This window comes from Populus euphratica, unplaced genomic scaffold, assembly GCF_000495115.2.
Source record: "Populus euphratica unplaced genomic scaffold, PopEup_1.0 scaffold16.1, whole genome shotgun sequence".
Lineage (NCBI taxonomy): Eukaryota > Viridiplantae > Streptophyta > Magnoliopsida > Malpighiales > Salicaceae > Populus > Populus euphratica.
In genome coordinates this window covers 1,636,328-1,649,500 of record NW_011499882.1, presented here as the reverse complement: position 1 = coordinate 1,649,500, position 13,173 = coordinate 1,636,328, and the positions used below count along the sequence as shown (strand labels likewise).

At 33.1% G+C, this 13,173-nt stretch overlaps 2 protein-coding genes and 1 non-coding gene across 6 annotated transcripts; 1 reads left to right on the top strand and 2 right to left on the bottom strand.

Moving 5' to 3' along the window:
* The first annotated feature begins 1,852 nt into the window (after positions 1-1,852).
* Positions 1,853-1,936, top strand: TRNAL-CAA (transfer RNA leucine (anticodon CAA)). The gene has a single exon. It is a non-coding gene; the product is annotated as a tRNA-Leu (tRNA).
* Positions 1,937-2,615: 679 nt separating this feature from the next.
* On the bottom strand, positions 2,616-6,241 carry LOC105129686 (mediator of RNA polymerase II transcription subunit 36a-like). 4 transcript variants are annotated; one of them, XM_011031863.1, is made up of 8 exons: positions 6,011-6,240; positions 5,366-5,682; positions 5,110-5,205; positions 4,938-5,015; positions 4,677-4,853; positions 3,092-3,160; positions 2,984-3,016; positions 2,620-2,932 (listed from the first exon to the last, which is right to left on the bottom strand). In XM_011031863.1, the coding sequence occupies exons 1-8, from the start codon at positions 6,024-6,026 to the stop codon at positions 2,840-2,842; spliced, it is 879 nt and encodes a 292-aa protein (XP_011030165.1). In that variant the 5' UTR covers positions 6,027-6,240; the 3' UTR covers positions 2,620-2,839. The 4 variants fall into 4 exon arrangements, with proteins under 4 accessions (XP_011030164.1, XP_011030166.1, XP_011030165.1 ...); XM_011031862.1 differs by having other exon boundaries at positions 2,616-3,016; positions 6,011-6,237; XM_011031865.1 differs by lacking the exon at positions 3,092-3,160 and having other exon boundaries at positions 6,011-6,241.
* A 589-nt stretch (positions 6,242-6,830) lies between these two features.
* LOC105129685 (Ribosomal protein S5 domain 2-like superfamily protein) lies at positions 6,831-11,349 on the bottom strand. Its single transcript, XM_011031861.1, has 4 exons — positions 10,654-11,349; positions 9,395-9,835; positions 7,564-7,644; positions 6,831-7,278 (listed from the first exon to the last, which is right to left on the bottom strand). Exons 1-4 carry the CDS (start codon positions 11,267-11,269, stop codon positions 7,187-7,189), a joined length of 1,230 nt encoding a protein of 409 aa, XP_011030163.1. The 5' UTR covers positions 11,270-11,349; the 3' UTR covers positions 6,831-7,186.
* Between the last annotated feature and the right edge of the window lie 1,824 nt (positions 11,350-13,173).

Here is a 13,173-nt window from a genome sequence, read left to right as displayed (position 1 = left end):
AATTTGTTGGTTTCTAAATAGCATACGTGCACCGACAATTAATTTAAGAATTTATAGGATCACGTAGATAAATCTAAAATTATTTAGAAATTTATTATTTAAATATATAATTTTTTTTACTTTAAATAATTCATTAAAGATTAAGCTGTAACAAACCATAAATTCTTTAATTATTCGATCTTCAACAATAATTCACTTGAACTATTAATAAAAAATATATTAATTTTTTATTTAAAAAAAAAAATTATTATGTTTAGTTTTACTTTAAATAATTCATTAAAGATTAAGTTGTAACAAATCACAAGTTCTTTAATTATTCGATCTTCAACGATAATTCACTCGAACCATCAATAAAAAATATCTTAAAGTTTTATTTAGAAAAGAAAGATTATTATATTTAGAGTGCTAGCTTTCTATTCCATGACTTACATAGTTTTTCTTTTTAATAAAAAGCAACTTTAAAAATAAAAAGCATAGCTTACTATTTATAAACAAATCTGAAAAAAACACATAAATTAGAAAAATTTCAACTTTCCCCTGAATAATATCCATATATTAATTTAGAATAATTTTATAATTTAATGATTAATTTTTTTAGGTTTAAAAATATAATCTCTATATTAATTATATTCTAATACTTAATTTCTAAATTATATTTTAATTAAGTCATATTTAATTAAATCATTACAGTTTAATTTTCGACTAATTATTCTTAACGTATGTGACCTATTAGGTTCCTAACATGGTGGCCTATATATAAATTATAATTATAATTATAATTAAATAAATTAAATATTTTAATTTATTATCAATTCGACAATTGATTAATTTATATTTGAATATAAGATGCATCATCTAGCAACCATGTCATGATCTCCTAAATATTAGAAAAGTAATTAGTGATTTGATTTAACTTTTAAATAATTAATTTTTCAGTGTAATTAATATCATTTCATCAACAGTGTTTTGATTTAACATTAAAGCAAGAAGTATGTTTGATATGTTAAATCATATTTATTCTCTATATAATAATCATTGATCATTGGAGTAAGATTGAAAACTATTTTAAAATCTTATTCCACCTTAACCAAGAATTTCTTAGTTAATATTATTTGAAAAAAGATGAGATATTTTTTCTAGTTTATCTATAATAATGAATCATCTATTTATCACTCAAGTATTTTCATATTGTTCATGTTTTTTCTATTGTCTGCCTTTTCATTTATTTGATTAAGATAACATGTAACATCATCAAAGCATAATATTTTCTATATAAGACAACTTGATAATTTCAAGTTTAAGAATCACTTACACGATTGTTATGTGAACATTTTTATGAACATGAGTTATCTCTTCATATAAAATTGTCAAACAAGTTAATTCGGTATAAAAATCTTATAACAAGTGCTTACAAATTAGTTTTAGATATTAATTTGAGGTATTTTTTATATATCAGTTTATAAAAACAACTGCTTTCTTTCATTAAAAAAATAATATATATGTACCGACTTCAAGGACTATAATAAGTGTCATGTATTTAATATAGTATCATCCAAGAACATTTTAAATAATGATTTGTGCAATAAGAATTTTATAATTATAATAATTTTTTAAAGCATTTTTGTTTTATAAATTTTATCTTTATTCTATATTTATAAATCAAATATTATATTTATTAATTTAATATTATAGATAAATTAAGTTTTTATTAGTAATAAATAAGTATTTATATACATGTAATAACACCACATGTAACTAACCTATTGGCTATAGAGCATGTTAAATTATTGTTGTAGGGTCTAACACAAAGAGAGTATATGTATATAGAATGAGGTGACGAACACCGCACAAGGTCAGGATGGCCGAGTGGTCTAAGGCGCCAGACTCAAGTTCTGGTCCTCGTGAGAGGGCGTGGGTTCAAATCCCACTTCTGACATTCAGCATTTTAACATTTAAGCCGTGTAAATTACATTGTAATTATGTGAATGAGGTTTGCTTCATGAACATCTCTCAGCTGATTTTGTCTGCGTAGTTGTAATAATAGAGATTGATTTTTAAAGTATTTTTTATTTAAAAATAATATTTTTTATTTTTAAAATTAGTATATCTAAATTATAAAATATTTTGATATAATTTAGAATAAAGAGAAAAATACAAAAAAAAAATTTAAAGACATATCAAAACCTTAAACGATGACAATATTAATATTTCATTGAAAAAATCAAGATAAAACAAATCTAATTATACAAAAAAAAAAAGTAAACAACAATGAGTAAAAATAAGACGCATAAACCTCTAAACCTTCCAAAGATGACAGAGCTGGCTTGATTTTGAATGATTCGACTTCAATCACAATTGACAATGTTATCTTAGTATGTATAGTTGAATTCATGATAACATCAATAGTGCAGTCACTACAGCAACTCCAGTACATGCCTCTAAGATCTCTCTTTTTTTCCTCCTCTTTCCTCACCGTGATTTTTCACAGCACATTCAACATGAGAGCTTACGACACTTTAAATCATCATGCTATTTCCCTCAAATAAAAAATTCTTACTGTTCTGGAGTCCAAAAACAAGGTGAAACTATCGATCCAGTTAGCTGCTAGAGTCCAAAAACAATGCGTGGACACGTGAAGGCGCTCGAACTATGATACAGGGATGTGTCACGTTCATTTCCCTACTTCACCATCAAACACTGCTACTCAGTTTCACTTAAATTCGATATCAATTCGTTACAAACAAAGACGAATAGAGAAAAATACCCCCAAAACTTCACATTTGCTTTCTTGTCCCCTCTAATTCCTCAAAAGCAACGCGAAACAATACAGCCTAAATGCCTAAGCAGCAGCTTTCTGTTTCTTTGGCATACGGTAGCCACCAACCACACAGGCATGGTCTCGCTCAAACGGCTCAAGGGTCACCTGCTCAGTAGGCTTCAACTGCTCCTGCACCATCTTTTTCACTTCACTTTCAAATACTGCCTCGGCAGGTACAGTGGAGTCTATGCAATTTGCCTGGTCACAAAATAATCAAATCAATAAAAGAGCGGGACGAAGGCAAAGTTGGTAGTCAGGGAATAAAAGGCCAACCTTTATTGAAATAACAAAATGACCCCCAGATTTCAGAAAATAGGAAGCATTGAGTGCTAAAATCCTTGCCTGCAGAATCGCACCACTTACATACCTCAGTCAAAAAGGATTGAAAGAATTTACATAATCATTTGACAATGGGGTATGCATTATAGCCAAAAGCAATCAAACCAAACTGCTAATATTTTCTACAGGTGCAGTGATCGTTCTCGTCATGGAATGAGCCAAACTAACATGATAAATGCGAGCTTTGACACATTTTACAATGGCAAATTGATAATCACAGAACGAACACAAGGCTATATAGATATTTAATTGAAACATAAACAGACATCTGTCATAATGAAGCTAGCCACTAAAACATCCCTATGGGCATCCCAAATATATACATAGTGCAAGCTTTTAGACATTTCTAGACGTGAATATTAAATACAGCTGCCTCCAACAAAAAGTTGCATTTACATGACAATGGATAAAAATCACATGGATTTGATCAATTAAAGCTCACTTTTCCGTACAAGAGTATCAACCCGATGCATAAAAAAGCTAAAATTTACTTGAAGGAAAGCAAAATAACATGGCAGCATTTTCCTGCAAGCACAATTGACAATATAAAATGTAAACGTAATAACATTCCATGCATCGCATAATGATACTCTACACACTCTCAAACTAGTATATTTCAAAGCAGACCACAATTACACAGTGAATAACAAGCACAGAAAATTTCTGAAAATACATAAAAAGGATGAAAAATAAAGTGCCCAGGAGAGAAAAGAGAGATGACACATTTGAAATACTGAAAATAAGAAAATTATATGATTCATAAAAGCATCAGAAACTCGGTCTTGCATCACCCATGATGTCTTGAAGGGGAATCCGAGTACTTCATCATATGCTAGATTTTAAAAATTACAAACAAGTAATAATAAAGAAAATAATAGAAGTCTCAAAAGAATTTCAGTGTCAATGATATGGGAAAAGGCTGCTTGGTATTTCAGTAAGCATCAGAAACTCGATTTTACATCACCCATTAAGTCTTGAAGGGGAATCCGAGCAAATTCATCATATGCGTGGGCTTATAAGCTTCAATTCCAATCAATGTGGAAAGTATCATAAGAAATAAACTAAAATGCCTTGAATGAAATAAACCAACAGTGAGAGCACATTGCTGGGCCAACACTGACACTACACTGACACTGAGAGATGAAAGCTTGGGGATCGAAAGGAATTCGATGCCCCAGTAGTCCCAGCTGTATGCCAAAAAGAAAAAACTTTCAAATTTTTTTAATAATGAAGCCGATTAGAGGAGTGAAAAACCAATAAAAACATGAACAAGCTATAGTTAATTATCACAGAAATAAGTGAAATATGATATTGTCAATGGAGTTAGTGCTAGTACTTGGCAGAAACACAAAACACAAAAACCATGTTCATTCAGTGCAAAAAAACTAAATTTAGTAAATCATTTGAAGAATTCAAAACAAGATTTCAATTTTTTTTCCTAAATGGTGATAGTTGTTCCACAGTGGGGCTGTAATTCATTAGAAGGAATGACCTGAACAGAATTATAAAAGAAGCAAACCTGATCAGGCTGAGCAACATCAGAAAAGATCACATCAACCATACCAACTAGCATGCGGTACTTGGCAGGATGCCTGGCATCTTCAATGATGGGAATAACATTGGTGCGTTTCTTTGCCATGTTAACTAAGTCTCTGCCACTTCTGTGAGAAAATTCTACTGCATACACCACTCCAGTCTACAAAAAAATTAAACATTTTATGCCACATCCTTATGAGGAGACAACGAAGGAAACTATAATTTACAAATAGATAATACTTACAGGGCCAACAATATCAGATACATGAGAAACAGTAGTGCCAGAAGCAGCACCCAGGTAAAGAACTTTAGCACCAGGTTTCTTGATACAACAAGAAAACAAAAGGACGAGAGTAGACATTGTCAATAAGCAGGTTATTTGAAACAAATTCTATCAAACCATTGAATTAACTTACGATCCAAACATCATCAACACCACCAAGAATGGCAGCAGCCAATTTTGATCGGAAGGGGTTCCAGACCCTGTATTCAACTTTAGTTCCATCTTCATTCTGAGAAGAAAAGCATGATTTAATAAGACTAATAAAAACAACACAACACATTCTCCAAACAAGAAAAGAGAAACTTGATGCAACAGAAGATCAACATTCCACAGTCTTCACAAAAGATGCAATTTCATCAATGGAGATAACATTTGAAGAACAGTAATACCTGGACAGAGATCTTCTTCTCATTGTAGACAGTTTCACCAGGAACCATATTCTTAGTAACAAGAGCATCTTCTTTACCCTTAGCAATGAACACCCCTTCATGTCTATGAGGCTCCACTACAACCTTGCTCCCACCTTTCATTCCTCCACCCCCACGGCCTCTTCCACCTCCACGGCCTCTTCCCCCACCGCCTCTGGTTTTCATGGCACTACCCCTTCCACCCCCACCTCCTCTTCCTCCTCCAAAACCTCTGCCTCTACCTCTTCCTCCTCCATCACCTCTGCCTCCCCTGAACCCACCACCACTGCCACCTCGTCCTGCTCATATATGCACATATACATATAAAAAAACAGGGCATGCTCTAAACAATAATGCTTACAGTGTAAAGCAAAAAAAAAAAAAACAGTTCAACGAAAAAAAAAAGAAAAAAGAAAAACAAGAGATTAGTTAAGCCATTAGAGATGGTATTAATGTTTATTATAAAGTTTAATACTTTCGTGGATGAAAGGAAAAACAAGAGATTTTGTTTCGTAAATAATAAGAAAAACGATTGATAAAATGTCATCACTTTAGCTGTGAACTGGGAGAGCGAACGATACAATTATCAAGCCTTACAACAAGAAAAAAGTGAAAAACTTTATGTACCTCTTGGGGGAGCCATCTCTGCTTCTGGCCGCTAAGACTTAGAAGAAAGTATAGAGAAAAGAAGTAGGCTTGAGCTGCCAACAGATTGGAGGGATGCGAACACCGAGCTTTTGCCGCTCAACTCAAGAACTCACTTTATAGTGTCTGATTTTAGGGTTTAGGGTTTTTACTTTGGAAGGCATGGCCTTATTCTCTGAAGAAGGCTGTGATGATAAATGGACCAAGACTGTTACTTTGAGTTTGTCAAAGCCCAGTAGTAATAGGCCGCCACAATTAAAGTTCCATCCCTTCTCTTCGAATGTTGTGTTTTGCTTTTGGTCGTCCCTTTAGTATAGTCAATTCTCAAATTGATCCCTAACATTTTTAGAATTTGCAAGAAACTTTGTATTTTCGGTTTCCCACTGTTTACCTGGCCGTCTATTAATTGAGATGACAATATCATATAATCCAATGTCTAAGTGTCATTTAAGAGACCATTTTTGTCTTGAAGTTGTTTTTAAGAAGAATGTTTTTAGTAGAAAATAATTGTCCCACAGATATGCTTTCAGGATTGTTTACTAATTACTAGTCATAGATTTGTAACTTCCAAATTAAAATCATGAGGACACAATTATTAATTATTAAAATTATGATAAATAAATAAGATATTATTTATCTCTGTACAAATTGCAGCTGCACCAGCTCACCCCCTCCCCCAGTCAAGTGGGGAAAGAGGAGCGGTGGAACTTTAGGGCGCAGTAGTCTCTCGTCATATGAGAGACGTATTCGAACAAAGAGGAGAATAGCCAGAGAAAACATGACAGGGTACAGTATTCAGACAGGAATTTCACAGCACATTACTACAAGTGCTGCAAAACGAGTTTCAACCACTGAAACAAGTTATTCAGCTTGAATAACATTAGTTTTTGGAATGTTTCCATGAAAACTAAACAAAATCTGAAATGGTTTGCATTTCATATCATCAAGGACAAAAGAATAGGAAAACATAAGAAAATCTTCTCAGGCCCTCCAAAGACTGGTGATGTAAATATGGATTACAAGCTACCACCATGAGAAATTTCACTGTCAGCCAAATGAACCTCAGACTATTGTGTCATGATGTAAATTTGAATATTGAGGATTCATGGTTGCATTTCATATCATCAAGTACAAAAGAGCAGAACTTGTGTACTTTGATTAACGTTTGACCCATTGGAAGCTCTTTCTTGCTTTTGCCTTTCCTGGTTTTTTCCTTTCAACCACACGTGGATCTCTAGTCAAGAAACCGCCTGGTAACACAAAAATAACATATTAGATATCGATTATATCTAACACAAGTGAAGACCCGAAGCTTATGATGGAAGAAGTGCATCACAGAAGAACTAGAATTTAATGCCAGGAGCCAGGTTTGGAACAAAAATGAGGCAGTGTGCTGTCATTCAAAATGAGGTGTGATTTTCACAGCCAATAATATGTTGATTTATTCTAAAAAGATAGCGTGTGAATTCATTACAGCAAAGCTTGATATAAAGGAGAAGCATTTAAAGCAAAAACAATATGCTTCATAAGCATACCACTTCTGAGTGTGGGACGCAAGTCTGGTTCCCAGTTTTGCATGGCCCTGCTGATCCCCAACTGAATGGCTCCAACTTGACCTGTCACCATATAAATGATTTGAACTAAAAATTAAGTTGTGCAGAATGTGGTTCTCAACTCTCATATACATTAAGCACAACGTTATAAAGAAGATATCAGTGGTCAAGCCATTCTCCATTTGATGGGAAAAAGGATATAAAGTTACTAAAAAAAAACTTGTTCTCAAAATGCTTCATAAGCTTGATATAAAGTAAAATAAAAAAAAAACCCTGCAATCACTTATATCTGGCCTGAAAAGACAATCATCGAACACAAACTTCACATATACAAGTTGGAACCTAATGAAATGCCAAAATTCAATCACAAAAAAATGGCAAGGAACTCATAAAAAAAGTTATATAAATAAAGCGCATGCTTTAGATGTAAAACAATTCAAAATTCCATTGCAGTAATTGTGATTGTATGAAAAAGAATTTCATACCAAGAGAAACACAAGGAAAGGCTAGATAAAGAGAACTATGATTCGTGATATGACATCCTCAATATTATTACACACGAAAGCTAGGAGTATCTGATTTCAAATGAATTTGTGTAAATCAAGAAGGGCTTTTACTTCAGTGCCCAATCAATTACCAATAAATCAGAATCACAACTTGCAGACATATTGCAATAATGCTAACCTCTGATTTTGAGTTTCCACCATGAAACAGTAGAAGATGACATGTGCTTATATTCTGGCATTCCGAAGCTTTATATACTTGAGATAAAAGGTAAGCAAATAGAATAGGAAATAGAGTTCATCTCTTGCTCAGAAACTAACAAGCAAAACAAAAAAAGATTTTTATCTGATGATAAATGATAGTGTTTTATGACAGTGGGCAATAACAAATGAGAATAGCAGTTGGATTAGGATAAATGGAGGGGGAAAGGTTCAGTGACAACAACCACAAGAATGACTCAACTCAACTAACCATCAGTTCCCAGCTATAGTTTAACTAATATGCTGATATCCTGAGACACAATCCTGTCTGTGCTAGGTAATGGAGAGCATTGGTCAGGAGAAGGATAACAATGGGAAAATGGAGCATGCAGACAACTGGATATTGCACTGAAAGACTATAAAAATACTGCAGGTCTCAAAGGCTAGTTACGTCCAAAAATGTTGAACTCCCTTACAATTTCAACCCTTCCATCTTTCACTACAACAAAGTTCTGAAGAATATGCTTACAAAGCTTTCCAAAAACTGCTGCCTTCACAAGACAATTGTTAAAATCAACTTAAAATAAGATTCAATATATCAATCAAAGGCACTTAGAATACAAGAAAAGAAAACACAGGTGATGAACTAACATCTGGATCAACCACTAAATGAAAACAGACAGCTAAGCCACCAAGAGAAAGGAAAGCATTTTAAGAAGATGCTACAATAAGAGCACCATAACATGAATAAGCTTAATCTCATGTACTCATGGAATTGGAGCTGCTCTTAAATTTTATTAGAAAAGAAAGAGCTATTTGCCTGTAACAATACACTCCATGCAAGTGAAGAAAAGAATCTTGTCAAATACCAAAAATAAGAGTTAATGATAAACTACAAAATAATTGATCCAACAAGAGAAGTATCTCTGTACCATATTACAAAAAAAAAAAAAAGTGTAAACCAGATTATATGTTGTAAGTGAGAGAAAAACAAGTTTTCTTTAATTTTTACAGAGGGTTAACTTGAGCTATTGCGGATGGCACCATAAGTAAAAAGAGAGAACAATAACATATGTAATATTCTGTGAACTAGGAACAATTAAGCTCACCTGAAACACCACCGCCTTTGACAGTACAAGTAACATCCCAAAGACCTAAGGTCTTTGTCTCAGAGAAAGGTCGCAAAAGAGCAGCACGATGATCAAGCATTGGGAAATAGACATCAAATTGTTTGTCATTAACAATGAATTTTCCATCACCAGGTTGAACCCAAACACGAGCAATGCTACATTTCCTTCTTCCTGTTCCATAAGCTCTTCCTTTATCATCAACCTGTCTCACTCTAGCTCTAGCAATTTCTTCCTGTTTCTGGCGCTCTATTTCAGCTCTTGGGGATTTCATTATGTTCTTTTCATAACGCATATCCTCTAACTCACTTAAAGGAGGCAATCCTTCAACCCCGTCAAAATCCTTGAGGGCAATTAAACTGTCCAACATTGCGTCTGTTATTCCAGATGCCGCAATAAGGTCACCAAAAGCACGATTTGGACCTGCAATATGGATCGATATAAACTTTCAGAGACTATCACCAGCCTTGATCCACCGCCAGCAGAAAAGGCATATGATTGAATTAGTTAACATGCAAGAAAATAATTTTCAGATTGCAGCTTGTCATTCAGTAATTTCATTAAATGAAAAATAATTTTCACAAAGAATAACACAATAGAAAACTGCTGACGGGTGAAATAGTTTTGAATAAACCATTTGACAAAACAGCTCAGTGATACATATGCTTTCACATAGTTTTGCTATTGATATTTCCAAGATGTGATTCAGATATTTACATCTTCAATTTATGGTCCGAGTAATGCAGTAAAAAAACGAGTATTTCATTTCTAACAGTATTGCTGCTTGCAGGCAATCAAGGGTGAAATTCTAAACGCGGTGTATAAATTAACTCAATAGCTTAACATAACGTAATTGGTTAATTGTCCCAAGCACAAGGAGACACCTAAGCTGCATATACCAGAGGATCGCATGATAAATTAATGATGTTTCAGAATTTGCAGACCAGAAAGTCCAATATGCGTCATCAAAGTAAGATATCAAGTGGATCACTCAATTCATTATTCTACTAGTAGAGCAAGTTTATTTCAATGTGCGTCATGCAAAGATAGCATTTTTGACACTCTACTCATTAATCAGTAAGCTCTGTACTACAGGGAAATGTAAAGACTTGAACTTTACCCCTTAAAGCCAGCCCTATCAATACTCTCCCAAAAAATCCCAGTAACTACTTCAAGCCTATATAATCATTCATTCATTCAAAGAAGTGAAAATAAATGAAAACGGGAGCTTGCTTGCTTGCCTTTGAGAACGGCATTGAGTTCCTCCTTTTCTTTCTCAAGCATCTTCTCCTCTTCAGCACTTCTCTCACTTGGAACATTCTCGCCGCAATTAATATTACCTTCACCGCTCCGTACTTCACCCTCTCCAAAATCAAATACCTTATCCTCCTTCTCCTCCTCCTCCTCGAAACTCCACTGTTTCACCCCCAACGATGAAGTCCGCCACTCACCACCACCACCACCACCAATATCACTAACGCTCCTTTCATTAATCACATCTTTCTCGAGTCGATCAAATATATATCGACCTCCGTCGTCACCATTTTCATCTTCTTTTAGCCACGACTCTTCATCCTCCCCCTTGGCAGTCACAGGTGAATCGGTGATGCCAGGGAGGCCAGTTTCCGAGTCTTGGGGGAAGAAGGAATCGAAATTTCCTTCATTTTCTCCGGAAAGTTGCCAGATGTTGTAGCCTGGCTGGTCTCTTTTGTTGTTGTTTTCGTCATCGTTAGTAGAAAAGGGTCTTCTGAGGAGGAGGAAAGTGGAGGGGGTAGAGTTATGAGGTCGTGAAGTTATCAGGGATCTAGAGAGGAGACGTATATGGGACGGTTTTGGGAGGAGACGAGACCAGACCATTTTTTGCCAAAGAAGAAGGAAGTGAAGAGGCGGTGTAGGGGGGTCGCGGAGCTTCTTCTTTCCTTTGGGTTTTTCAAGCTTTAGTTAGGGTTTTACATTTGAGCTTCCAATTCGGCCCAATATCAATGACTTAGTATTGTGTAAAGCCCTATATGGCCCAATATCTGTTAATTAGCTTTAGACACTCTTAAAAGGAAAAATAGGAAGAGAAAAAGACTTAGATGCAGTTTACTTTATTATTTTTATCACTAACCTATATTGAAACATTAATCAAGCGTGGCCTTAAACTATATATCTCAAAAAATTAGTTTACTTTATTATCTTTATCAATAAACTACGCCCGTAATTTTTTTATTTTCCTTTTTATCACTTATAATTTAACAAATACCAAATAATTATTTCTAGAAAGATGAAATAAATTGATACTACTTCTTAAAATAAAGGGTGACTTCAAGTATATAAATAAGATTATAGAAAATTAACCACTTTGAATGCAAAAGTACGAGCTTTATCTAATTACATCGTACTTTTTTATGAAATTCAAACTCTCTATGTATTTCATTTTATGTTGTACGAGCATGTTCCATTAAGTATAAAGCTAAGTGATAAAGCATTTTCATACAAGAATTTACTGTTTCTCTTCTTATATTTTATTATGAATTACAATATTAAGTATAAAGTTAAATGGTATTGTATTTTTACTGTAAATGAATTTACATTATGAATAGTTTCAGTTTTTTCTTTAACCAAGGGAAATATAGAAGACAATAATATATTCGTACATGTATTGCATGTCATGTCCAATTTGAGAATCATTTGCAAAAATCCTCGAAGGCTTTTCTTCTTCTTCTTCTTCTTCTTTTTCTTTTAATCTATATGCATCAACACTTTTTTTATTTTTGAAGGGATTTTAGACATAAATAATGACTTTGAGTTTTGATTTTGTATGAATTTCAATTATTTGTTTAGATTGTGTTTTTATGTAATCAATTAAAGCAAAAATGTTAGTTAATTTACATCCAATAAGATCGTCAAATGTTTTTTCACTATAAATTTTTATTTATAACAAAGCCATTGATGGTCATTTACCACGGATGTGCAAACTAATACCTTTTTTATGTTCGGAGCTGTTTACCTAGTTTAGCTTACGATCATAGCTAACTTAAGTGAAAAGTCATTTAGATTCTCATTTGAGAAAAGGCCTAAAAATAAATAAGATGTATTTATTAATTATACTTGTAGATTGCTCTTACTTAATAAAAGATCCTAAATACATAATGAAAATTTTTTAAGGCTTCGGTTGCTAAATATACATAAAAAATTACATGTGGTTTTTTAATATTTTAAAAAGTTCTATTTATTGTTTTATTTATAATCTCTATTTACTTTAAACCGAACTTGTCATGATGCTACCTACCTAAATGTAGATATATATCACCCATCACATTAGGTGTTTAATTTGATATTTTTGAATAACAAAGGCATCTGGCTCTCAACTCCATTAGTCTTAACCCCTCAACCTAGCAAGTTCAACATTTTAAATTATAGTATCTATCTTATAATTTTATAATATAGTATGCATGCAATACTCATTTCCTTTCTTAAGTAAGTTCTTGTAGATAAATATTGTTTAATGTGGATTAGCCTTCATATATGCGCTTCATTATGGGGCTAGATAATTTTTTGAACAAAAAATAATGTTCATGTACCGAAAATAAGCAAATAAAGATATAAAAAACCATTTATAGAAAATATATAAAAATGTTAATTAGAGCTAAGTCAACACCGGACATCTCATCAAACCCACAATTTAAATTATGCAACTGGAATAACCTGGTTAAAGATAAAAATAATTACAAAAGCTTTTTTTATAAATATTTTAACATTTTAAACCCGTGAACTAA